The sequence below is a fragment of the Telmatherina bonti genome (genome assembly GCF_933228915.1).
Source record: "Telmatherina bonti genome assembly, chromosome: 4".
In the NCBI taxonomy this organism is placed as follows: Eukaryota; Metazoa; Chordata; class Actinopteri; order Atheriniformes; family Telmatherinidae; genus Telmatherina; species Telmatherina bonti.
The window spans coordinates 19,748,581-19,774,595 of record NC_136622.1 but is presented as its reverse complement, the minus strand read 5'-3'; the positions used below and the strand labels follow the sequence as shown (position 1 = coordinate 19,774,595).

General features: G+C 37.7%; 1 protein-coding gene across 1 annotated transcript in view; it reads left to right on the top strand.

Moving 5' to 3' along the window:
• Positions 1-12,620, top strand: part of chl1a (cell adhesion molecule L1-like a) — a 30,729-nt gene extending 18,109 nt beyond the window's left edge. Inside the window, exons 24-29 of the mRNA XM_079239104.1 lie at positions 3,793-3,831; positions 5,316-5,429; positions 5,742-5,903; positions 6,270-6,443; positions 7,622-7,688; positions 11,954-12,620. Of these exons, the coding sequence (XP_079095230.1) occupies positions 3,793-3,831; positions 5,316-5,429; positions 5,742-5,903; positions 6,270-6,443; positions 7,622-7,688; positions 11,954-12,161 (764 nt within the window). The 3' untranslated portion in view covers positions 12,162-12,620. The remainder of the gene's footprint in view (positions 1-3,792; positions 3,832-5,315; positions 5,430-5,741; positions 5,904-6,269; positions 6,444-7,621; positions 7,689-11,953) is intronic.
• The last annotated feature ends 13,395 nt before the right edge of the window (positions 12,621-26,015 follow it).

Below are 26,015 nucleotides of genomic sequence, written 5' to 3'. Positions count from 1 at the left end.
TGGTATCTGACATTTGCTTGCGGAACATTTTTGGATTTTTATTAGCAACTCCTTCAGTTGCAATATGCATGGTTTTTGTGGACATGGATTGAAGTAATCAGAGACCATTTCAGTGGGACTTTGACTTGGCCATTCTTTAAGTTAGTTATTTTTAAAGGCATTTCTTTGTATGTGGGGTTTTTTCAACAGTTATTTCAATGTAATGAATAACTCAGAATTGGTGATCTCTTGTACCTTCAGGTTAAGTAGAAGCATTTTAGAGAATTCAACATTCCTTCTTCAAATAGGTTATTTCAACCTCTGAGTGAGCCTATCGTCCTGACCACCACGAGCCAAATGCTGGTGCTGGTGTTAGATCCACTTCAAAGCCTCTTCAACTTGGAAAAAAAACTTTTGGTGGTTTGCTTTTCCACTGCAAAGCCACATTACTTTATACACATCTCTTCCAGTAGGTTGTTTGAACATCTGGAAGGAGGAATTTGAAGTTTTGTGGAGGACTATGGAGCATGGAGACAGTTTTTTTTTTCCCCAGATTGTTTAAGTTTACCTGCATAAAGGCATCTGAATGTCAGCAGTGTGTATGTATAATAGCTGTTGCAAACAGCATTTGGTATAAATGTTCTTTGCAATCATGACGAGTGAATCTGGTGCCCACTGGTGATTTTAAAATCAAACTGCAACAAAATTATGGAGACAATGATTTGCGTGGGACTCGTGAATCTGCTTGTGTGTAAATAACTGGAGGAGTTTGATAATAGTTTTAAACACAGTGTTGTTTTTTTCCCTCTTATATGCAATATGTTTTCTAAGATCACACTTTTAGCAGGTTCTTACCAGTCCACTGTTTCATGATGGAGTCAGTTGGCAGTCAGCTATCTGTGGGTCTCGTTGTCATTGCAGCATTTGTATTATTCTGTCTGTGCTGTAGGTGACAAGACAGTGAGCTACAGATATGGTAGAAAAGTCAGTCTGCATGGAAATAGGAATGTTCAGTAACCACCTTTCAGTTTGCTTTCCAGTTTGTACTTTTCTTTCTTTGCGCAATGATTTTTTTCCTTTTTTTAAATTTTTTTTTTATTTCAGAAGCTTAGGGTTTTATTTCTGTTTGTCAGTGGACCATTTTTAAGCAAGAGGAGATAACAATGTACATATTCCATCACAGCACAGACTGTTTGCCACAATAAGATGGAAAATATGTGCAAATATAGCATGTATGTAACACCAACTGTTCAGGCAAATATTTAATTTTTATTGAAAATGACGTGCATGCTCACATATGCTCATATAGGCAAGCTATATGAGCATTACAGTTATGTATTTATTAACTAGTGCAACCTTTTCACTTGTGCTACTCTCTAATACACTCTAATTCACAAGAACTTTGAAAAAACAGCTATGTAAAGTATGTGAATCACATGATTTTAATTTCAGTTGGCTGGTTTTTCAACTCAGTTGCTTCAAGGTTATACAACAGAAACATCCAGTGTCTGGGTCAAGACCAAAAATAGTTGGATTAGTTAAGCAGCAACAATGGCCATGGATAAATAAAGCTGTAATAACACTCTGTAAGTTCTTGGCAAAAAGCAAAAAGACTGAATGCACAAGAAAATATCTAGCCCCAGAAAAAAAAACAAAAAAAACAGAAAAGGCATGATTACTTTCTACCTTTTATGGGGCTCTCTGCATCTGTGGATGTCCAACCTAAGAGCCATTAGCTGCATTGTGTGTAAATGTGTATGAGCAAAGCCTCAATGCAGAGAGATAAAATAGTTCTGTTTCAAAGAGCTGTCCTCAGGGCATGTTAGTCACAATGCAGTGGAGAGATTTATGGATGCTAGTAGCAGAGAGCATGGCCTCCATGAATCTAGGGACATAAATGAGGAGGGATAGAGTGACACTGATACAAAATGAATGCATATGAATTAGAGGAGCTCTGACTTTGCAATGTTTCTTTTAGATTTAATTTTTTTGACTGAATGAGCTTTAGTGTTTGGAAAGATTTGCTGAATAGTTACTTAGTCTAAAGTTAATCTGATCAACTTGTATGCTCACATGCCTGAACAAAAACAGAGATTTTAACACATGTAAATTTTTATCCAGATATCTTCCTTTGCAAAGCTTGGTGTGCAAAAAGAGTGGCTGAACTGTGAGATAAAAAAAAAAAAAAAGTAGAGAAATATTACTAACAGGCACAGCAGAATAGAACAACATATCTTATTTTCATCAGATCTCTTGACATGATAAAGCAGCTGGAGTACAACAGGTTGCACACTAGAGAATATGACTCCATCCTTCATGAGTTCCAGAAAAATTGCCAGATCTTCTATTAGTTGAATGACTTGCTTCACTTATTTGATTATCACCAATAAATTTGAAACTTTGAAATTTGGACATTTTTAGGAGAACTACTCCAGTCTAGATCTGATTTTGTCTTCACTTGAATGAGCATTACATCCAGTTCGACAGATTTTTGTTTCTATCCAACTGGGGACATAATATTCATGTTTTAATATTTTAATAAACAATACAGGCAACAAGACACACAAAACAAATTTAGTCCATAAAAAGATAAAAAAAAAACCATAAAAAATATATCAGAAAAAATCAGATTAAATAGAGAAAATTCAGAAATGTACACAAGTAAGATGGAACAGAAAGTAATGTGTATGTTTTGCATCACCCTGTGATACTGCACTGGAATAAGTGAGTATAGACAAAGGCTGGATGGATGTTTTATATGTAATTCTTTTAAATACATTTACGACGTACATGTACTTACAAGTTTACTTACAAGTAAACTATTGGAAAATTTAAGAATAAATTTTAGAAAAAGGTATATAGAATAAATTCACACACTTCCTCCATTTTCAGCTCTGCCTTCGAATCCATCATGGAAGCACGTTTTTACTGGGTGCAATCACTTGGGAGGGATTGACCCCATTTAAAGATTGTTTTGGTTATTGCTTTATTCTTAATCAAACTAAAACTTCTATAATGAATTCGAGGGACATTTTAAAGGGAAATTTTCTTTTTCCTCCATCACAGTCAAAAAACATGGTTACAGTTTCAACAATAAGACAAAGTATGTTTTCTGCTTTAAAGGTCCTTTTTGCAGGATGAAGAAACATTTAGTGGCTATTATCAAAAACTGAAACCAACTCTCTCCTCAACGTAAATGTGAAAACCGATTAAGGCCTGCTCGGCTAAAATAAAATGACATGTGAAAATGACAATGAAAATAAAATGTAAATATTCAGGCAAAGAAGGGATATGTTCAGAATTAAAATGTTCCTTCTAAGACAATAAAAACTCTCATGTGACTTTGCTCTCAGAAATAATGACTATGAGGCTATGTTGCCTTTCTGCCCCATACATGCCAGAACTTTTTTGATTCATATGATGTTTTTCTTGGATATGAAATTTAAAAAAAAATATTGTAGTTTTGACATAGAATTAAGATTGCCAGTCAAACAAACATGTATGTTTATCCCTTCAGACTCAATTCCTGGTTACAATTAGTATGTAATACAGACGTAGATAAAACTAACATATCTTTGTAGTACAGTACCCTCTAATGGGGCAGCTCTCCCCCTGTCTTCAGATCCAAAATGTCCTTTACAAACAGATTGCTCAGACAGGAATCTACGAGCACATGCCTGGATTTGTAAGAATGAGTTGTGTGAGTGTGTGTGTGTGTGTGTCCGTGTCTGCCAGGGCTATAAACCTTGAAGCTGGCTTTCCCCATATCTGTAATCTTCTGCTGTATTTCATTTTCTTTTCTTCCCTTCAAAGATTTGTCCCTGTCTCCAGCTGTGGCCCCTGTTCAGAACAGTATGTATCACTGCCTGCAGCTGATATAGCCAGTCAGCATAGACGTGGTGGTGGTAGAGATAGACAAAGTTGTGGGCGTGTTGGTGTAGTGTGTAGCTGGTTGTAGCCTCAGCAAAAGTTTGTCCTCTATGGTTGTTCAAATATAATCAGAGTAAGTCAGTAGTTCAGGCACGACAGAAAATGTAGTTGTGAGAATAAAGGCCCATTTATGCTTCTTCATGTACGTAAATGGGAACATCCGTTGTCATACGTTGTTGCTCTCATACTTCCATGTGTCTTTTACATTGCAATAGTTGTTGAGTCAGTTCATCGACTAGTGGGCAGTGCTGAGTTCTGGGTGCAGAGTTCGTTCTGATACTGATTGGCAACGATAATGCACCGCCATATTGTTTACAACTGTCTAAAAACAGCAGAGGAAGAAGAAAAAGTAAACCACACATTTTTTTGCTCTTTCCCTGAAACTCCTCTGCATCCTTTTCAGGTTCTCTTTATTTCGTGGTTTTTGCGTCGTATTCTGCGTGTTCCTCGTCTTCTTCTCTGGTTTGCTCCCTTTGCATGTTGTGTGTCCGGTGTGATTGCTTCATGTTCTGCATCAAGTGACTGACAGCGAAGCGGCTTGAAAACTAACCAAATTATTTGTGTAAGGGACACAGGAGACAGACAAAACAGTCCAACCATCTGCATATCTGTCTTCTGCATTGAGCCTAAATGGGCCACTCAAACGACAAACGTTGCCACCTAAATTTGCATCTGGTTGATTCTGCAACTCTCACACTAGTTGTGGTGTGTCTGATGCAGGAGAAGTTTTACCTGCAGTCGCAGTTTTTTCCAGTTTTCCCACTTGCTCTAACATCTCTTCCTTTGTGCAGTCTATAGAGCCTGCTTTTTGCGCTATACTGCGTATTAGATCTGACAGCATTGTGGCAGAAATCTAACATGTGAGACGTTTTCTTTCATACCGTATCTCAGCTGCATTCTATCTGTTCCCAGCTCTATCCAAGGCAATACTCATCTTCCTTTAGGTTTATGGTTCACAATGGCACATGCACAGGTAGTGCTGCCCATGTGATCTCATCTTTCTGTAGGTGAACTATCAAGTCACAATAGAAATCAAGATGTGGACTTGTTTCAATCTGTTCTCATATCTGCTCTTGACAGGTGGGATTGGGGGTTGTGTGAAAAAAATGCCAGCTTTGCTTGAGATGGAGTGTAGTTTAGTTGCCACGTCTGCCTTTCGATCTGTGCATTTCATTCTTTATGAGCCAAAATCTAGCTCCACTCAATTAAGTCAGAGGCCCAGATTTGCCTTTTGAACTGTCTTTTTGAACGGGTTTCTGGGAGATGCACTGTTCTCAAGCTGTGGGGGATCCTATTTGGCTGTACTAATCCTCTTTTTCCTACCCCGTCTTTCCTTTTTTCTCTCTGCTGTCTGTAATTTCTTTTCCTTCGTATTTTCCTCCTTCTATTTCTCCTCTATTTATCAGTTCCAACCCTGTTGAACATAAGCTCTTATGTGAGTGACACCTTTGCAAAAATCAGCTGGACTGCCAGAGAGGAGCAGAGAGACTTGCAGCTTTATGTGGCTTATATGAATAACAGTAAGCTACTTTTCCTTTCCCCTCCTCACCAAACATTGATAGGAGTTTTAGGTGGTATCATGTTTTGGTACACCTGGGAATATTTCATAATAACAACTTAAAATATATTCTTAACTCCACTGCTGCCTCTATCATTTCTCTGATTACCTCAGGATGTACTAAGATGTATTTCAAGTTGTATACAGTGGAACAAGTATGTTTCATAACTTAAGAAGTCCTTACTTCTTGGCACAACTCATCCGCATGTTTTTTGATAGCATTATTCCTAATACAAACCTGCTCCTTTTGCACTCTTTGCGCTTGGTTGTGTAGGTGATGGTAACTGGCACCTATCAGAGGCTGTAAACGTTTCTCAAAGCTTCTACATTATTGATGGGCTCAAGCCTGGGACGGCATACACTGTACGCCTCATGGCCAAGACGATACTTGATAATGCTAGCATTTTCGAAGATGTTATCCAAACACAAGTCAAAGGTGAGGAGAGAGAAAAATGCCACTGTCAGTAGAGTTTAGAGATTATAGATCTAGCAATCCCAGTGTTTTATTGATGAACTGAGTGATTTATTGAATGTGGTGAATGTGTGGATTTGTTCTTATTTTTTTAAATATCTGTTTCTTTTTTCGTTTTTCTCCTCTATAATATCATCTTAGATTAGATAGCGTATTGCAGCTAATGGGAGTGTAAGCTGAATACAATATGAAAACGTTCTTTCAAACTGAAGTGAATCTTGTTTTTAAACTTTCACTTAAAGATGAACTTGGATAAGACGTGCTTGAGGGCACTGTCATGGTCAAACTGGTGTGCAAAGCTAATTGTTTCTTTACTTTTTTGGTTCACAGGCGTGGCAGTTAAGGTGGATGACGTTTCAACTCGACTTTGGTTCATTGGGACCATGTGTGCTGTGGTACTACTCACCCTTGTGATGATTATCTGCTTCGTGAGGAAAAACAAAGGTGGCAAGTATGCAGGTACGCTGCCACCCCAGCAACAAGCCATGTTCTCCATGGAAAAAGGTCAGTTAGTCATGACCAGGAATGTGTCCCCCTTTTTTCTTTGCTAGGTTAACCTAAATTAAGCTCAGTGAATGCATGAACAATGCATGTAGAAGATAAAAGTCAGATCAGGGAATGTCATGTGGTTCCTTCTCCCCTTTAAAGAGCAGCAACTCAGCCTTGATGCATGTAGAGACAATGCATATCAAGTGTCCCAAGCCAAGGATCATCAATGGCATCTTTGCACTACTAATTGCATGTAAGCATGACAAGTGAGGAACTGCTGACTTTGTTCCACTCCTTCCTGCCCCTGATCACCGCAAACCTTCCTCTTTGCACTTCTGTGCTGATCTGTTTCAGACTTGTGAAGGTTTGTACCTGCAAAAAGTCTCTATACTTTGTTTCTTTCTTCTCCATTTGCATTTCTATCTTTCTCCCCGCTATACTCAGCTTTGCCTTCGGTTGGCGTTTGACACGAAGCACTAAATATTTCATCAGCTTCTTATGATTTTGCCTTCGCCCATCGAACTCTTTTCATGAAACACTCTCTTGTCTCTCTCAAAACCAACTGGTATTTTTAAAGCATATTTACAAAAGAGACTGACAGCACTTTAAACTGACACTGAGAAGAGGGGGTCAGTAAAGTCCATGTCGAGAAAGCCATGTTTACACAGACAGATTTAACTGTTCTAAAGTTCTTCTCATTTTCTTTTGTTTATTCAACATGCTAATGGCACTTTTTTGTTGAAAAATTTGGAACATTTATTATTTATATTTTTCTCAAATTCAAATTGAAACTTTAAAGACACTGTCCAAAGAAAAGCATGTTAGGTTAATTGGTCAATCTAAATGTTCCCAGTGAGCGTGAGTGGTTGTTTGTCTGTGTTGTCAGGTGGACAGGTGATCTGTCCATGTTGTACCTGTCTCATGCCTGCTAATGGCTGGAATAGGTTTCCACTCCCCTGTGTCCCAGAATTGGACTAAGTGGTGTAAAAAGTGAATGAACAAACAAATTTATACTTTGGTGCTGATTTTCCAAAGGAAAATTATGACTGGAGAGAAACTTTAAAAAGATGGACCTTATCTTTTCATTCAAAATTAGAAATTAAGTCCTCACCTGAATATTAATATCTCATTACTTCTGCTCCATTAAAAAATGTTTCTGTGGTGTTGATCTCTCTGTTTTGCCCTTTTTGCAGTGAAAGAGAAGGAGTCTTTCCACGCTGACACCGAGTCACAAAGAACGACTGATGACTATGAATACAGGTGAGCTATACAACGGCACTGCAGGGGACAGCTGCTGCACAAATGTGTGATACTGAAGTGTCTTTTATCTCTTTTAAATGCATCATATTGTTGTAAAAATCCATGGCAACCATTTCTTCTGCTGAGAAACTGATTTTTTTTTCACAAAAGTCACAGTAATGCTTTTCTTCCTCATCCAAAAAGCAAACCACGCATTCATGAGTTTTACCAGGAACACCCGGAAAGCCCATGTTCTCATCATTTATTGGGCTAGGTAATCACACAATTTAGTTAAAAGTAGTGTGTAACATTCAGCCTGAGTTTTCTTCTGTTTTACTGTAGAACTGTGTGATTTGACTCTAAGATTCTGGCATTGTGCATGTTGTCGCTCCTGCAGCGTGTGTGTGTGTGTATGTGAAACCTTGTTCCTGTAGACAGACTTAGAATATTCATGCGTTACAATGTGTGCATCTGTGTGTTTCAGGTATGGTACATATATCCTTTTGAAACAACCATGTGTGCCACATAGCGGACTAACTGTGGGTAGGCAGTCTATGAGAATAGTGCTTGAATTTTTAATGAAATAGTCGTTTTATCATTATCATGATGATCATTTTCCTTATTATTCTGGAAAGATATCTTATTATCCATCGCTGTCTATGCTGACTTACTGGTCCAAATCCAAAGTTTCAATTACGTGCCATAATTGTAAACTTATATTTCTTTTTTATGATTTCTCTTATACATCACTAAGTCTAGTGTAACACAGTTCTGTTTAACATGTGAACCTCTAAGCATCCCGTACCCCTTTTCAAATAAGTTCATAGCTAAGGTCTATATTTTACATTTGGCAGTGCAAGCTCATCAGCATCTTGGTCATATGAACATTTCTCGGACTGATCCATTTAGATAGTTTAAACAGTCCCAAATTACAACACACACCATCAGATCATCAAGTTTACATCAGATTATTAACTTCACACTCCCAGATTGGCCTGCCGGTGACAATGAAGAGAAAAACTATAGCAGGAAGTAAAATCCAGCATCATCAAACTCAGGGAAAATGTTCTTCTTCTATCCTGAGACACTAAACACAAAAACAGGAGTTCATTATGGGTGTGGCTGGTTTCTTGTGAGCCACACAAGCTTGAAAGAACAATAAAATATTTTTCAGCACTGGCTTAAATATTCCTTTTTTGTTAATTGTTACAGTATTAGGGACAACAGGTATTTTAGTAATATTTAATTAAAAACAAACAAATGAATGCAATTAAATCCTGGTGGACTGTTTTTTCTACATTGAATGTCATTGCCTGTGACTGAAAGGAAACACCTGGCACACACATTTAGCAATCTGAATTGCTTTACTGGCATATTCTACCTCACTTGGCAGTTTGTTTACATTTATGGTTAGCTTTCATTATATCATGTGTTTACACACATGCTGAAGCTAAGCCTTAAAAGCAGCCAAGGTTTACAAGTTTTCATATTGCGGGAATGATATTTCAGGTTACATGTATTGTCATTTATTTATTTCACAGAGGCAAGCATCCGGTTCAGCTGTCTTCCCTTCCATTTGATTCAGGGAAGGTTAAACGCCATGTTCACCATACCAATATTAATCGAAGCAGCAAATTCAAGAGTTGCAGTTTCATAGCTGGGATTGATACATGAGCACTTGGCAGGTGCAGACTTACCTGAATATGCAGTCACATCATGAGACACAGCGTATGTGGGAAAGCAATAGCAGACACCAGGTTTACTAGGAGGAAACTTGCACAGAACTGAGCTGAATGTAACTGTTGATGGAAAATGTCTCACATTTAATGAAGCAGGCAGGAAAATGGGAAACAAGGCCTCTTAAGCCTCAAGCAGACAGCTGTTATACTTCATAATGGCTGTTGAATTTTCATTGTTTGTATTATTTAGCTGTTACTGTGACAGTTATGGGAAATCAACTGAATCCTATTTTGTTTGACAGCACTGCAACAACTGTGTGACAATAGTGTGTTTGTTGGTGAAGAAATCACCAAAAATAGACTCCTCTGTCTGCTTTGAATATTATTCAAAACATAATTACTCACAATTGTGAGGCTGCTGCTTACTTGCTGCCTTCTAAGATTAAAATTCTGTTAAACAGAAATTTGTGTGGCTGAAATCTGTTTATGTAGAATTTTTTTTTTTTTTACTGGACAATAGCTCACAGTGAGTTCATTTGTGGGTCATTGAATAAATTAATTGGTATGAGTGCTGCGGTTTAAAAAGCTAAAGGTTTTTGTAAGTGTCCCTACAGATGCAGTAGAGAAAAAAAAAAGAAAAAAGAATGTTGCTACTGTAACTAATTTGGATCTGACACAAGTTCAGAGTTCATGATGTGTGTTTGTGAGATTTTGCAGCATTTTGGACTCCAAATTTCTGTTTCAGAATGCTTCTGATGGTTGTTTTCATAAGGGTGTTCACAGTACCATCCCCCCAGAGTGCCCTCAGCCTTACTATGATGTTGTTTTGCTGGTTTTAGAGCTAGACTTAAGGCTCTCTTGTGCCCTTTGAATCTCTGAAGGCAGTAGCCCACCCACTGGTATGCCATGTGTCTGGGGAGCACACAAGTGGTAATTATGCTCCAAATGATTTTTCACTGGAGACAGAAATCTGCAGCTTTGTCCCTCTGTCCACTGCTAAAACAGCAGGTTTCATAGCTGTAGCAGGTTGTTAGACAGCAGTATGATGTGTTTTTTTTTCTTGTTTTTTTTTGTTCACCCCAGCTAGTGTGTATGCCCTTGTTTTTTTTTAATATCCTTGTCTCTTTTTCCCCTTAACTGTCATCTTCTCATATTTTATGTGCAATTTGGGGGGAAAAGCATCAGATGTGGAAGGGTTTTCCTCCTGACACCTTTAAACAAGAGTGAGTACAATTTCAGGTACAAGGTGGAGAAAAAGCCAGCTTGCACCTGAAGTTTCCATCCTGCTCCCAAACCAAGTCAGCATGGGTCAATGGCAAGACAAATGTAATTACTTTCTGTTCGGTGATGTGCTTCCATCACCGGCTCTTAGCTGTGTGCAAAGTCTTTTCACGGAAACAGCTGAGACTGAGCTGGATGCCGACCAAGGTCTTGAGTGAGCTGGGGCTCAACAGCTCTCAGCCCCATTTTATCGCTTCATTCAAAGTCACTGTGGGCGGGTTGCGGCGGCTGTGGCATTCCGCTGCTCTTAGATAACAGCCACTTATCTTCAGCGCTCTAGAGTCATCAGAGAAAGAAGGTTTGATAAGAGCTGAAATGCAGACCTTATGTGGCTTGCATCCTAAATGGCCTCATGAAACAGGACAGATAAGATTGGTTATTAAAAATCCCCGTGAAGGAGACGCAGTTTGTAATCATAGTTTGCACCATGGCTCTGTGCAACAGTCCTGCTCAAAATATTGTGCTTGTTTTTGACACAGGTGTCAACTACTATATTCCTCAAAAGGTACCATCATGTATAAGCCACATGAGGGTTTGTGAGCGTTGGTGCTTTGTGTTATGAATACAGAACCAAATGGGGGGAGAGAGATCTTAGCAAAATGGATAGTTATAGGAGTAAAAATGAAAAGAGCAGAGCTGAAAAATCTCAGTGCTTTGAGGTGACCCTGTGTCTTGTAAAGAGACACCTGCGAGTTGGCCAGTTGCCCGGTGTTAAATTGGCATCTAATCTCCTCGGCCAGTGTGTGGGCCTCTGGGAATACCAGGAATGACAGGCTGTTTGTCTGGGATTGCATATGCCCCACCTCCTCTCTCCTCTTCCTTCTCCCAATCACACACCTCTCCCCCAGCTCAGCCAACACACACACACACACACACACACACACACACACACACACACACACACACACACACACACACACACACACACACACACATCTCCCTCATGTCTTTCTTAGTGTCTGCACTCTGGCAATTTCTATCGCTAGCTCTAAAGAGATTCGAAATTGCCTTTGGTCCTGGAGCCTTGGCAATTAACAATTAGTGAAGTGATTGTAGAAAGGCCTCCCTGCCTCCCTTGTGCTCCTTTCACGCTGAGCAGCTGCTGCATCCACCCCTGCCTATTGCCTGTAGTGATGTATTGAAAACATAAGAAGCTGCTTTGAGTGGAAGCTTTTTTCTTATTTCTGTAGACAAACATTATATATGTAGGTAGGTAGCTTGTATAGCGTTTGATTATAAAACTGTATAATACATATGTATGTTTGGTATTTATTTCTGCACTGAATCACTGACCTCAGTTATCCTCTTCTCTTGTTTGGATGGCAGTGACAGCGATGAAAAGCCACTGAAGGGCAGTAACTTGTGTTCCGGAGATGACGCAGTCGGGGACAGCATCAGCAGAGACAGCCTGGGTGACTACACAGACGGAGAAGTAGAATTCAATGAGGATGGTTCATTTATTGGAGTATATTCCGGACACAAGCACAGAGGCTCTGTTAGCGAGCCCAGAGGACCCAGCCCTGTCACTGCATAAAGCCAACTGAACCAGCTTTTCTCTAATCCTTTCAGAATACATTTACAGTTCTCCTTTCCTGAACACTGAACATAGTTTCTAAAAAAAAAAAAAGAAAAAAAAAAGAAAAGAAAAGAAAGAGATTTTACAGCAGGCACAAGTTTTGCCCAGGGCCTGCAAGGAAAGACTGTATGTCAATTTGTACACTTCAGTAAAACTAAGATGGGAGTCTTTTGTAAATACCGTAAGAGAAGGAAATATATATTGTTAGATGTTTATAACTAAAGAAGAATAATTTTTTACCTATCAGCTAAGACCACTTGGTTACCACACTGGCTTCATGATGTAACAAAAGTGGTTTTCTGTAAAATAAAACAAAAACGACATCAATAAAAACAAAACATCCGTGCAAGACCAGTAATGCAGGATGTAATAAGACAGATACACATTGATCATTATCAATATCCCAATCAACGATCATCCAGCTGTACATTCTGAACTTGTTTTTGTTTATAAGCAAATGAGTTAATTATAAACACACACACACACACATACACACATATATATATATATATATATATATATATATATATATATATATATATATATATATATATATATATATATATATATATATATATATATATATATATATATATATATAAATAATGTTGTTTTATACCTGTTTTATATCTCTTTTTGTTCAGTGTATTTTGTTTTTTTCTAAACTTCTTTTTTAGAACCACTAGGAACAATTTGAGTTCTCAGGTTTCATGAAATTACAGAACAAGTGTGAGTTTGTAGCCAGAGGGATGAAGTCATAAGAACAGTATATTCCTACATTCATCTCTTGAGTGCAACTATGAATATGCTGAATGTTCAAGGAACTTGTCAAAACTAATTGGTGAATAATGTTTTCCCCCCAGGGCCTCACTAGCTCTGGAGTGACAGTACACCAGCTTGTAATGCACTTAGTGAAAAGGTTTGGGGCTGTTTTAATTTCTGGATTTTTTTTATGCAGCATGAGTCATTCCACAGTTTTTTCTTTTACAATGACAGGTAACTGATATTGTAATTCTGAATGTAGGATACTTTCCCCAAGTATGTTGCTCGATCTTTCTTTCATGATTATTGTCTTAAAAAATCCACTTTATATGATAAGACGTCTTTTAAGTTAGGACATCTTTCCACACGGTATATGTACATTTGTCCTCAAACTTATTTATACTCTCCCATTAAAGAAGGAAAAAGCAGTTGTCACTGATATGAGTTGAACTTGATGAAAGTATTAAAATAACAATTATGAAAATCATGAATTCCTTTTTTTATTGTGGTTCAAACTATATTTTTTTTTAAAAATGAGCAAAAAACCATTCTGAACTAATATAGTTTATATTGCTTGTAAACTAATATTTTGTAGAACAATCCTTGCAGACGCAATTTCTGCAATCAAGTGTTTTCTTTAACTCATGCCGATTTCTGCACCTGTGCACAGGTATTTTGGTTCACTGCTCATCAGCAAAGTGCTCTAATTTGTCAAAGGAAAGTTTTGCGTACATACTTTATTCTTTTCAACTTAATTAAATTAAAAAGAAATGTCTGATTTTCCAAAATTATAATAACTCTGGAAACCCTGCAAACTCTGGAAATGTTCTTATCTATGTAAAATGCGATTTTTCACATTCAAAATGCATTCTTCTAAAATGTTTATCAAGAAATTAAACCAGAGATTTCATCTTTCAGTTTAGTATAGTTTCTCTTAGCATTTTGGCGTTGGCGTTTGGTTAGGGGTGGGGTAGTGGCGCATGTGTGTGTTTTGGTATTGAGGTCATATAAAATTAACTTCACCTTATCGGGAGGACCACATAATATAATTTTAGAGGATACACTGAGATGTAATGAAAAATGACACACATGTTTTGAGACTACTTATTAAATGTTTTATATACTACAATATTGAATTTCCCTGTAGGGATTAATAAAGTATTTTTCATTTCATTTCATTTCATTAATGGTGAGAAAAATTATTTTCTTTCTCCTTTTAAAGTTTAGAATTTACCAGTGAGCCTCTTTAAGTTACAGCCACCACAATAAAACTGGAGTGCAGTGAAAGGTCTTAATAAAGGGAGGAATGGTTACTCCTAAGCAGATGTACAATACTTTAACTATTGAGCTGTCATCTCATAATTTAAAAATAAAAGGGGAGATTTTCGGGGGAAGGGGGGTGCGCACATGAGTGACTAGACGTGTTTGTGGTGTGCTCCTCCAACTAATCGAGCTTTAAATATTTAAAACACCTTAATTGTCAAGGCACTTACTGCATAGTGACTTTTAAGGACATAGCAACTGAACATTTTTGAAAATGCCCCCGAAGAAAGACGTAAAATCTAAAAAAGCCTCAGAAGAAAACGAGGAGGAAACACATGGGAGCAACAGGTTAAGTGAGCCAGACGCTGGCCCCTCAGCCGATACTGCTGCGGTGCTCGCTGCCATTGGTGATATGAGCCGAAAAATGGAAGAAAGATTTAATGCTTTGCAGTCTGCGCTGTCCGAAAACCAGGCCATGGTGGAGGAACATGAGGGGCGCTTATCTTCGGTGGAAAATGCTACTAGTGACCATGACGGCAGGCTGGCTAAGCTAGAGCAACAGGCTGCGCGGCTAGAGGAAACTAACAAGGCCCTGCGGGATAAAGTCATTGATTTAGAGGCCCGTTCCAGACGACAAAACATAAAATTTGTGAATCTGCCAGAAAAGGTCGAGGCTGGAAACCCAGCGGACTTTGTGTCAAAGCTAATGCCTTCTCTTTTTGGAACTGAGCATTTTTCAAAGCCCGTTGAAGTGGATCGGGCCCACAGGCTGGGTAGCCAAGCGGCTAGGATTGCTAACAAGCCTCGTATTTTGATAGCGAGGATTCACAACTACCGCGTCAAGGAGCTCATAATGTGGTTGGCAATCGAGCAGTCTCCTCTGATGTTTGAGGGACATCGCATTCATATTTTTCCGGACTTTCCGGCTGAGATCATGAGACGTCGTCAACTCTTCGATGATTCAAGGCAGAAGCTAAAAGCAGCGGGTCACCGCACGGGCTTCATCTATCCAGCTCGTCTACGGGTTAGCCATGGCAACGAGACGACTACGTTCAACACACCGGAGGAGGCGAGGATTTTTGTGGACAGTCTGGGCGGAGGCGAAGAGGATTAAAGAGAAGTTTGGTGCTGATCACCATTACATCTGCTTCTATGACAATCTGCACTGTGAATGCAAGTTCGAACTGTAATCTCAGGTAATATTTTATAAAAGTTTATAAAAGTCCTTTCACTTAAAAGTTATATGTTTTTGAGAGTATGGACCGCTTATTGACTTAAGAACATTTTTTGTGCCTTATCCGTGTAAAAATAACATACATCAGGTGTTTTACGTTACTGATGCTCTTTTCTTTTTCATTCTTTTGGGAGGAGGAGTACACTTTAAGTAGTAGTTAGTTCACTGTGCTTAACAGCTTAGTAGGTTTGTTACTAAGTACTGTTAGGAGTACCCCCTAAGACATATGTTAGTTAGGGTTTTTCTGACCCACTGCGTGTGGGGAAGGAGGGAGGGAGGGAGGGGGGAGTGGTGGGTATGTTCTGAATGTATTGTATTTGTGTGTGTGTTTTTTTTATTATTATTTGAGTTTATATAGAGCACTAAATTGGTCCACTTACAAAATGAAACAAATCACAGTTTTTGATGACAATGGCTAATAAGAAAGATAGAGATTTCAATATGATCAGTTGGAATGTGAGGGGTTTGGGTAACCATATAAAAAGAGCTAAGGTTTTTGCACACTTAAAATCTCTGTTTGCAGATATTTCATTTCTACAGGAAACTCATATTAGACCAAAAGATCAGACGCGCTTAAAATGCAGCTGGGCAGGGCACATATTCCATTCGACCTTTTCAAGTAAAGCACGAGGGGTCGCCATTGTAATAAAGAAAAATATTCCATTTGTGCATATAAAAACTATAAGTGATGTTGATGGAAGATTTTTAATTGTAATTGGTAAATTATATTCCATGCATGTCACTTTAGTAAATATTTATGGCCCAAATGTGGATGATGCAGGTTTTTTTCGAAGAATTTTTGATAAAATTCCAGATTTTGCAAATACTACTTTGATAATTGCTGGGGATTATAATTTGGTTTTGGACTGGAACTTGGACAGATCGGCAAGAAGACAACCTGCACCATCAAATGCCTCGATAACCTTGAATAGTCTTATTTCGTCAACCAACTTAGTGGATATCTGGCGCTTACAGCACCCTACAGATAGGGATTACTCCTTTTTCTCAAAATTGCATAATTCTTACTCTCGAATAGATTTTTTTTTACTGGACTCTAAGCTTTTACCAAATGTCATTGATAGTAAATATCACAATATTTTAATTTCGGACCATGCACCTACTAGCGTAATTTTCGATCTTAATCTTCCGAAACAAAGTTCAACATGGAGATTACAACCATATTTACTGAATGACTCCAACTTTTGTAAATATCTATCACAGAAAATTGAGGAATTTTTACAGACCAATGACACAATGGACACATCGGACTGTTTTATGGGAGACATTCAAGGTGGTCTTGAGAGGACATATAATTTCATATGAGGCTTCTCAGAAAAAAATGAGGGATACTAGATTAAAGAATATTGATGATAAAATATCAGAATCAGAAACTAGGTATAGACAAAATAATTGTAATCTTATTCTACAAGAAATTACTAATCTTAAATATGAATACAATACAATTTTAACAAAACAAGTAAGTTCCCAAATGTCACGTCTGCGTGTACGTTATTTTGAACTTGGAGATAAGCCTCACACTCTTCTGGCTAGACAACTTAGAAATCAACAAAATAGCACGGCTATACATAGAATTAAATCCAATACTGGAGACAATATTACTTTGCCAAAGTCCATAAATGAATGTTTTGCCAATTTTTATAAAAATTTGTACAGGTCAAAAGCACAAGGAGACGTAGATTCTTGGCTGAGGGACATTCCAATTCCAAGGTTAGATGATTCCTCACGTGACAAATTGAACCAACCTTTGTCGACAAAAGAGGTTTTAAATTCCATTGAATCATTTTCTTCAGGGAAAGCCCCAGGCTCAGACGGGTATGGGGCGGAATTTTATAAGAAATTTGCTGTACAGATATCCCCACTCCTACTTCGAATGCTCACACATTCAATAGAAACTAAATCTCTTCCTCAAACGCTATATGATGCAAACATAGCCTTACTACTAAAGCCAGATAGGGATGATTCCAATCCTGCATCTTACCGTCCAATTTCAATGCTAAATCTTGACTGTAAAATATTCACTAAAATACTTGCTACTAGATTAAAGGTATGTATTGAATCTATTGTTCATGAGGATCAGACTGGATTTATCCCTAACAGGTATTCTTTTTTCAATACAAGACGGGTGCTAAATATCACATACTACAAATTCCCAGTAGGTTCTAAGCAAGCAGTTTTATATTTGGACGCCGAAAAGGCATTTGATCAAGTTGAGTGGGGATATCTGTTCAAGGTGCTCGAAAAATATGGTTTGGGAGAATCTTTTGTGTCCTGGGTCCGCTTAGTTTATGCACAACCATCTGCGTCAGTTGTTACTAATCAAGACAGATCACGTCCGTTTCCGCTGGAGAGAGGCACCCGCCAAGGGTGCCCACTATCACCGTTATTATTTGCTCTGGCGATTGAGCCCCTGGCTATCAACATCAGAGCAAACCCACTTATCAAACCTATAACAATCGGAAGAGTTGAACACAAAATATCACTCTATGCTGATGATGTCGCCATTTTTATATCGGACCCCGAGCATTCTATTCCCATTTTGTTAAAATTGATAAATGATTTTGGGATGGTGTCCGGTTATACCATAAATTGGCAAAAGAGTGACCTTATTGTACTTACAACAGAGTTGGATCCTGCATTTGTAGCTTCAATTCAGTTCAAAGTTTCAGATACAATTAAATATTTGGGAATTACAATAACAAAGAATCCAAATTCTCTATTCAAACAAAATTTTACTAAAAGATTAAACTCTCTTAAAGAAAACGTTGAAAAGTGGAGAACGTTACCTCTATCATTGATTGGTAGAATAAACACTATTAAGATGGTTTCTTTACCGAGATTTCTTTATTTGTTTCAGAATATCCCGGTATATATCCCAAAATCTTATTTTAAGCTTATTGACTCGGTTATTCTACCTTTCATATGGGGCTATAAGGCTCACAGAATATCAAAACAACATTTGCGACAACCCAAGGAACACGGTGGCCTAGGCCTACCTTGTTTCTTGCACTATTATTGGGCCGCCAATGTTAGAGTTATGGTATACTGGCAAATAAATCAAGATTCTCCATCATTTAATATTCCCCCTTGGCTGACAATAGAGCATACGGTGGTTTCAAAGACTTCTCTCCATGCAATTCTTTTCTCATCCCCTAGGCCTTTGGCTTCTCGAAGGGGAGAACATTTTACTATATTGCACTCTCAAAAAATATGGTTGCAAATCCGAAAATTTTGTGAACTCCCAAATACGGCTGTACACACTCCGGTATGGCGCAATCATGCTTTCCCCACTTCATTTACAGATGTTGTTTTCAGGGAATGGAGTCAGAAGGGTATTGACACAATTAAAAATTTGTATATTAACAAAAAATTTAGCTCATTTGAGCAATTGTAAACAAAATATAACTTGCCTAAAAGTCATTTTTTTAGGTTTTTACAATTAAGAAACTATGTTAGGCAAAATATTCCAACATTTGAATCCCTTCCTACGGAAAATGATCTCTTTAAAATATTACTGGGGCCTCCAGACTCTAAAAAATTAGTTTCTTCATTGGTAAAATTCTTTTAAAAAAAATATTCTCTTCCTACTCTGACAATTAAACAGAAATGGGAGGAAGATTTAAATATCTCAATCAGGGATGATGTTTGGCAGAGAGCACTGAGAGACATTCATCATTGTTCTGTGAACTCAAGACTCCAGACCATTCAGTATAAAGTAATTTTCAGATTGCATTATTCAAAAGTGAAGCTACATAAGTTTTTTCCACAAACATCACCTTTGTGTGAAAGGTGTAAGATAATGGACAGTACACTGGCACATCAATTTTGGCTTTGCCCAAGGATTCGGAATTTTTGGGTCTCAATATTTGAATGGTTCTCCCAGGCGCTTAAAATCACTATCATCCCTGACCCTGAAACGGCTCTTTTGGGCTTCTCAGAAGTATTGCAATCATTGGGTCACGATGTGACTTCACTGATTGCATACGGTATGGTCATAGCTAAAAGGTGCATTCTTAGATTATGGAAGGCAGATGTCCCACCTCATTTCGAAGCCTGGCTTAGAGAATTTGTAGGAGTACTGCACATTGAAAAGCTAAGATTTGAAATATCGGGTAACCCCCAAAAATTTTTTGATGTATGGAAACCAATTTTAGATAAATTGAAATTATAGCGTTCCCCCATCCTCTGGGGTGAAATTAATGAACATTTGATCTACAATATGTGGACTGTAATTGTATAAGTTTAAGCACTACATTTTATGCTGCTCTTGTGGGTTTTATTTTGGTGGGTTTTTTTTTTTTTTTTTTTTTTTTGTTGTCTGTTTGTATGTAAGTCAAGTGATAATTTAAGTAATTTTTGTAATAACTGACTGTGACTATTATTTTTTTTTTGTTGTTGTAAAATTGAAAAACTTAATAAATACACTTGGGAAAAAAAATAATTTAAAAATAAAAGGACTTTATCACTTTATATCGAGAAACTTTTACAAAATGTAAGATATATCATATATAAAGCAAAATGTTGTTTCGTGAAAATGTGGACTATAAACTGTATCTGTCTTAGAATGAAACTGTGCATGCAGTGGATCAGAGAACTGTCTAAATGGGATTAAGCTGTGATGGAGAAACTTGGAAAATACAACGATAAACAAGACAGGACTACGTCTTCGTGTCAGCAGCTTCATTCTCCCAGTCCCAGCAGTGCATATAACCTTTATAATTTTAGTTTTTAGAAGGCAGCAAAGCCATAGACGTAACTACTGGTAAATGCTGACAAGAAGCAACACACACACCCAGACACTATCTCACTACATGCAGGCAGGTTATGTGTGTTGCTCATAACTGTCCCACATTCCTTTTTCTACAACGAATCAGAGCAGAACAATTAAGCTTTGATAAAAAAGAACTGAAAAATTTCTGCCTGATGAGAATAATTTCCATAAAATGTATTTTTTTTCCTGGAATGTCTGATCCGCTAACAATCGCAGTTGAGTTAGAGGATCATTCGCAACAACATCTGCAGACAGTACTTTGTGTTTCATGTTCTTACAATACCATTGCACTTTTTTTAAAAAAATAAAACATATCCCATTATAACCCAATCTGTTTCACGTTTTTACAATAAAACTATTATAACACAATGAAGTCACAATGGTTTTTTTAAAAAAAATAATTTGGTTGACAGTTCTTCGCTTCTGTATTTATCAACCAAAACTCCACATTGTACTATTTTTCCACTTAGTATAATGAAGGCAAAAATCCTCACAAGCAGTAACCAACATGAGAAAGAAATAGTCAGTAATAACTTCACTTCATTTCACTTTGAACCAGCAACCATCATGGTTGTCTGTAGGGAAATTAAGCTAATAAATATAGACAACTTTGTCGTCAATCTGTTTTAATGGGACTTTACCAGCTCCCACAACACGAGCTATCTGCTCAAACTAACAAAAATTAAAGATGATCTGTCATTTTATGGACAATGTTATAAAATGAAACCTGGAGTGAGAAGAAGCTGCGAGCCAATGTTCCTGTAACAGTAAGAGAAAACACCTGCTTTGGCCCTCATCCGTGCAAATTGCCACCTAGCTTTGCCATCTTTGGCAAATATATATAATAATAATAATATAGTTTTGACCTGATACAAACCTGTTCTCCCAAAAGTTGAGATGTTGTGCAAAATATTGATAAAAAGAAGATGACTGAAATTTTCATGACGCTAAAGCACTTAGTCTAGAAAATACACAAGTTATTTTGAACATACAGGTTTCCCACACCTTTATAGCCTGTTTATGGCCTTGTGTTTAGAAATATTTTGTTTATAATCAAACCAGATTTGGGCTGGAGGAGTTAAAAAGCACTAAATGCCCCATGACAAGATAAAGGTCATTTAAAGAGATAATTCACGTATTGTCAGGGATTACATCCTCATCCGTTTAAAATTGCTTTCTCTGTGCAATGTTAAAAGCTCTAAATAACAACAAAAGATTATTCTAGGCAAAGCCCCCCCGAGTGTCACACAAGCAGCTTTTTTTTACTCCACTAAATCCCTTTTGAGGACATGGAGGTGACCCTTCAGAAGTCATAACACTAAGATTTTAGAATGATCATCGGGACATTAATCACACCTAAATCCATGCCACATTAAATGGCCCAGCTTGTTGTATCATTTTTTGGTCATGTCATCAAGGTGAATGGTGCATCCTAACAGAACTTAGATCTGAGCTCAAAGCAAATCAATCCATCTCAGTTGATTTGATCTGTGCTGATATTTAGACCAAGTGCTCTGGAAATTGCCTGGTGGAGGGGAGGATCGATAGCATGCTGTGAGTTGGAGTCAGCACTGTATCAATTTTTAAAACAACTAAAACCACAAGGACAGGACACTGCAAAAACAGCAAGAAGGTTTGGAGTTTTCTCTAGGTACTACATACTAGATACGAGCTACCAAGAGAGGAAGACGTGGAGATCTCATCAATATTGAACATCCTCGGGTTCATGAACAGGGTAATTGTGACAGGTGTGTCTGGAGCTTTCGAGGAACAGTATCTCCATTTTGCCATCTAGTAACAGTCAAAGGATAACTTTGCAGCAGAATCGAGAGTTAAGCTGGCATCAAAGCTTTAATTTTTTCAAGATTTTAGAGCAAAATACAAACGCTCTAACGGCCAGTCTGTGAGAACTTTATTGGTGAAACAGGTTAGCGAGGGATTGGTGTGTTAGTACTGAAGATTATTTACAGGAGGAGTGCCCAAGTGAAATGGCTGATTTCCCTCAAAAACACAAGTTGTTTGGCGCTGCAGAGGCCTGGTAACAAGTCATTGATTTGATTTAGGTGTGTTGGAGAACAGTTGTATCTTAAAGTTGAAGGATAGTAGATCTCAAAAACCGGACTTGGGGACCCCTGATTCACAGCCTCCCTGGGATTTAAATGTTTTTCGGCAGCTACGCAGAGCAGTTCATCACAATGACACCAAGTTTCACTGACTTATTTTCTGTCCTTCATCAAATTGCCTTCCATGTTTCCTATAATTCAAAGTATGCACAGAAGCAATCTAAAATGCATTTCCTCAATAAAACTTTCTTGCACGTCTCTTTCATTAACTCAATCTTATTTCTTTTTTTTTTCTTTTTTTTTTTTTCTCCTGTTTCTGGTCATCATGTTTAGTCCCAACATGTTGTAATCGTCAACTTCAGCTGAAATTTGATTTGACTCAGTACAGTTCAAACGGAATTGGATGAGTCTGCATACAGCGAATCTTTTCAGAGAGCTATTATTTCCCCAGTAAACTGCTTTAAATGCAAGCGTAGACACTCTGAAATGCCAGCCAGCAATTGAGTCGATGTTTGTGTGTCCTTTTGTGTGTGTGAGCAGGAGGAAGCAGAGACACTCAGCCGTGGCAGAAACTAATGAGACATGCATTAGTAATATGATTACCAAGTCAGTGTGGCTTTGTCAGTGACCAGAGGGGAACTTTGGTAGAGACATCCACGCAGGACAAAACGAACACGGGGATGTTCAGCTCTAGATGACACTGCTCTACTTGTGAGTGGCAGCTGCCGCAGAGGGTGCAAATTAAGCTCACTCTTGATCTGGCGTGGTTAGTGACAACACTTAGTAACACTAAAAAGATGACTGATGATCGGGAAGTACTTGGGTGCAGCTTTCATTAAAGAATGCTGTCTGGGCTCTTTTAAGGTCACTACAACCTGAGTTTGAGCCAACAAATGATTTCATCCAAGCCACTGCTGGTGGGTTAGACAGGAGACTTACAAGTACTGTGTGGGTGGAGAATAATTTTCACCTTCTTTGCTTAGCTCAGGGCTGTCAAAGCAACATCTTGGCACAGACCACATGAACACACAATAGTCGGCTTAAACTCTGACAGAATTGTGGAAAATGCCACTCTTCATTTGCACAGTTAGATCTGAAACTGCATTTTCATTTGCTCATATCTGAACCCTTCACTTTCTCACACACAGGTTTCAATGCTATTTTTAGCCCTTTAAAATGCTCATTTATAAAGAATTAATTGATCTGGAGTGTTGCTTTTTTTTCTCCTTTTGCTTTGTTGGTAATAATCATACTCAAGTATTACACATACAACATCCATCTAAAAAGACTGATCAAGCTTGAAATCTCCTTCTTTGGCACTTATTTATTTATTGCTGTTAAAGTTCAAAAGGCTGCTAGAAGCACAAGAGTTATTGTTTGTACACAACGCGTTTACCTCCTGTTCTTTACATGCAAATTAAAAGCATTTTCTTTTTTTTTCTCCGTTGTCCTTTAATTAGCGAGTGATGAGCCTTTTCGGATATCAAAGAAAAACGAGAGACACTTCAACATCAGTTCTTATTTTTCTAAAGTAATTCTTTTTCTGTGAATCTGCTCTTGTAGTGTGTCTGCTGTGGAACATCACTCCTGAATTATTCATGAAACCTTCATTAAAACACCACCATTTGCATAATACACAGAGGCTGCATAGGATGCATTAGGGCTTTTGATCCTGGTGTACATGTCAAATAATTTAACACACAACTGGACCACCAAAGTCTCATGGAAGACTTGAAATGTCTTAAAGCCACAACAAAAAGAACTGGCTATAAACCTTACTCTGTTTTAAGTTTAGGAAAAGAAAACGATCATAAAGCAATGTAAGTGGGTCATCACAAGCCCCTTTGGTGCAATAAAGTCTGATAGAGGAATCATAATTCGTGAAGAAGCTATTGTGTTGATTAAATGTAATAGTTTTTTTTTTTTTTATTTTATGGAGGAAAGAACAATTTGTTAAATTCAGTTTTGCCAGATACATCTATAATGATAGAGCAAATGGGAGCAAACCTTTCCATTTCAGTAATATCAGTCTGCAGTTCCGCACTGATTTAACTCCACCCACACATGACCTACACCTTTTTCAGATTTAAAATACTTCATAAGGTGCTCGTTCTTGGTCGCAGCAACCAAGCTAATAAGCACACAGTTAGTGTTAAAAGCTGCAGCATTGATAGGTGTAATTATAGCCGTGTTTGACACATTGCTGTTACAGCTGGGGTTCATTCATTTTTTGGCCCAGTGAAATGTGAATTCAGTCACCATCTGCTATGTGTAGGTAATGTTTGTGTACTATACAGAAGCACCATATACAAATATCCAAAGCCATACATTGTTTAGTCCAGGTGTGACACTTCACACTTCAAATTGTAATTTGCAAGTTTGGTAAACAGACTGAAATAGCTTGAAATAAAAGTCTAAAACAAGACATTTGGAAGTCAAGTTGGCCAGAGATGATATAACATGTTGATCTTTTATTAAGTGTATATGTTTCTGAACCTACTGTAGTCTGACCGATAAGTGTTCCCATCAGATGTTGCTGATTTAAATGTATTTAAGCAACACTGTCAATAGTCATACATGAAGACGTTCACAACAAAATGATCATAAATCTTTGCTATTAAAACAAAAAAAAAACAGTGATGTTCAGTATGCTGATTCTGCTATGCATTACTGAGCAGAGCTAGACAGCTGACAACTTAAAGTATCTCAAATAATCCAAGAGCTGAATCCTTTTTGTGAGCTTTATTGAAAAATGTGTTTTCAGATGTAAAACTGTTAAACAATACAAAAAATAAAACATGTTAGCTATATGTAAAATTTAAACATGTGCATCATATCATTTTTCAACAAGTACGTCATTTACAAGGAAAGACACTATATGATACAAGCTGAACCAGTTTACCCACAAGGCACAAGGAAGCGCTATCATGGTAAAATAAACATTTTATTCAAGGCAGATGACTCAGGTAGCGCTACTGAAATTATTTTCCGGGCTCCATCTATCAGCCTCATGTACTCTAAATGCCTATATTTTACAGCTGACAAGACAAAGATCCAGGACATCCAAGAAGGGTTTTATGACACACATTTCTTGACTCTCCATCCCACTCTTCAGCATGTGCCCTCAGGCTGCCTCAAATTTGTTCAGTTGGAGACTGGAAGACATTCAAAATGCTAATCTCTGACTGTGACAATACCTTGAATGCCATATTGTGAATGCTATACAATGTGGCTAATTATTCTAGTCTGTATCCACTTAAATTCAATGGTTGGTTTATCGCCACTTGACAATAGCAGAAAACAATACGGTTGCTTTCATTAGTGATATAGGCTACAATACCACTGATTTTCATTCCGATCAAGAAACATTTAAACCAGTCTTGGCGATACCAAGCGGATACTGTTACTTTGGACAAAAATGTTATGTGTTCGTAAAATTCCTCAATTACTCAAACTGGAATTACCAGAATATTTTTACTTGTGCATTTTACTGGTAATTCTGCAGGCAAATGGTTATTACCAGTAGAATGCACAAATAAAATACATAAATGCAACAAAAAAATACATGTTTGTCAATACCAACATGTTCAAATGTTTAGTAATAATATATGCAACTGGCAAGATTATGTCTTTTCAAGAAAGGACTTGAATATTTCACCAAGTCAATGCCAAAGCACTTTTTGGGGGTTAAGTGGCACACC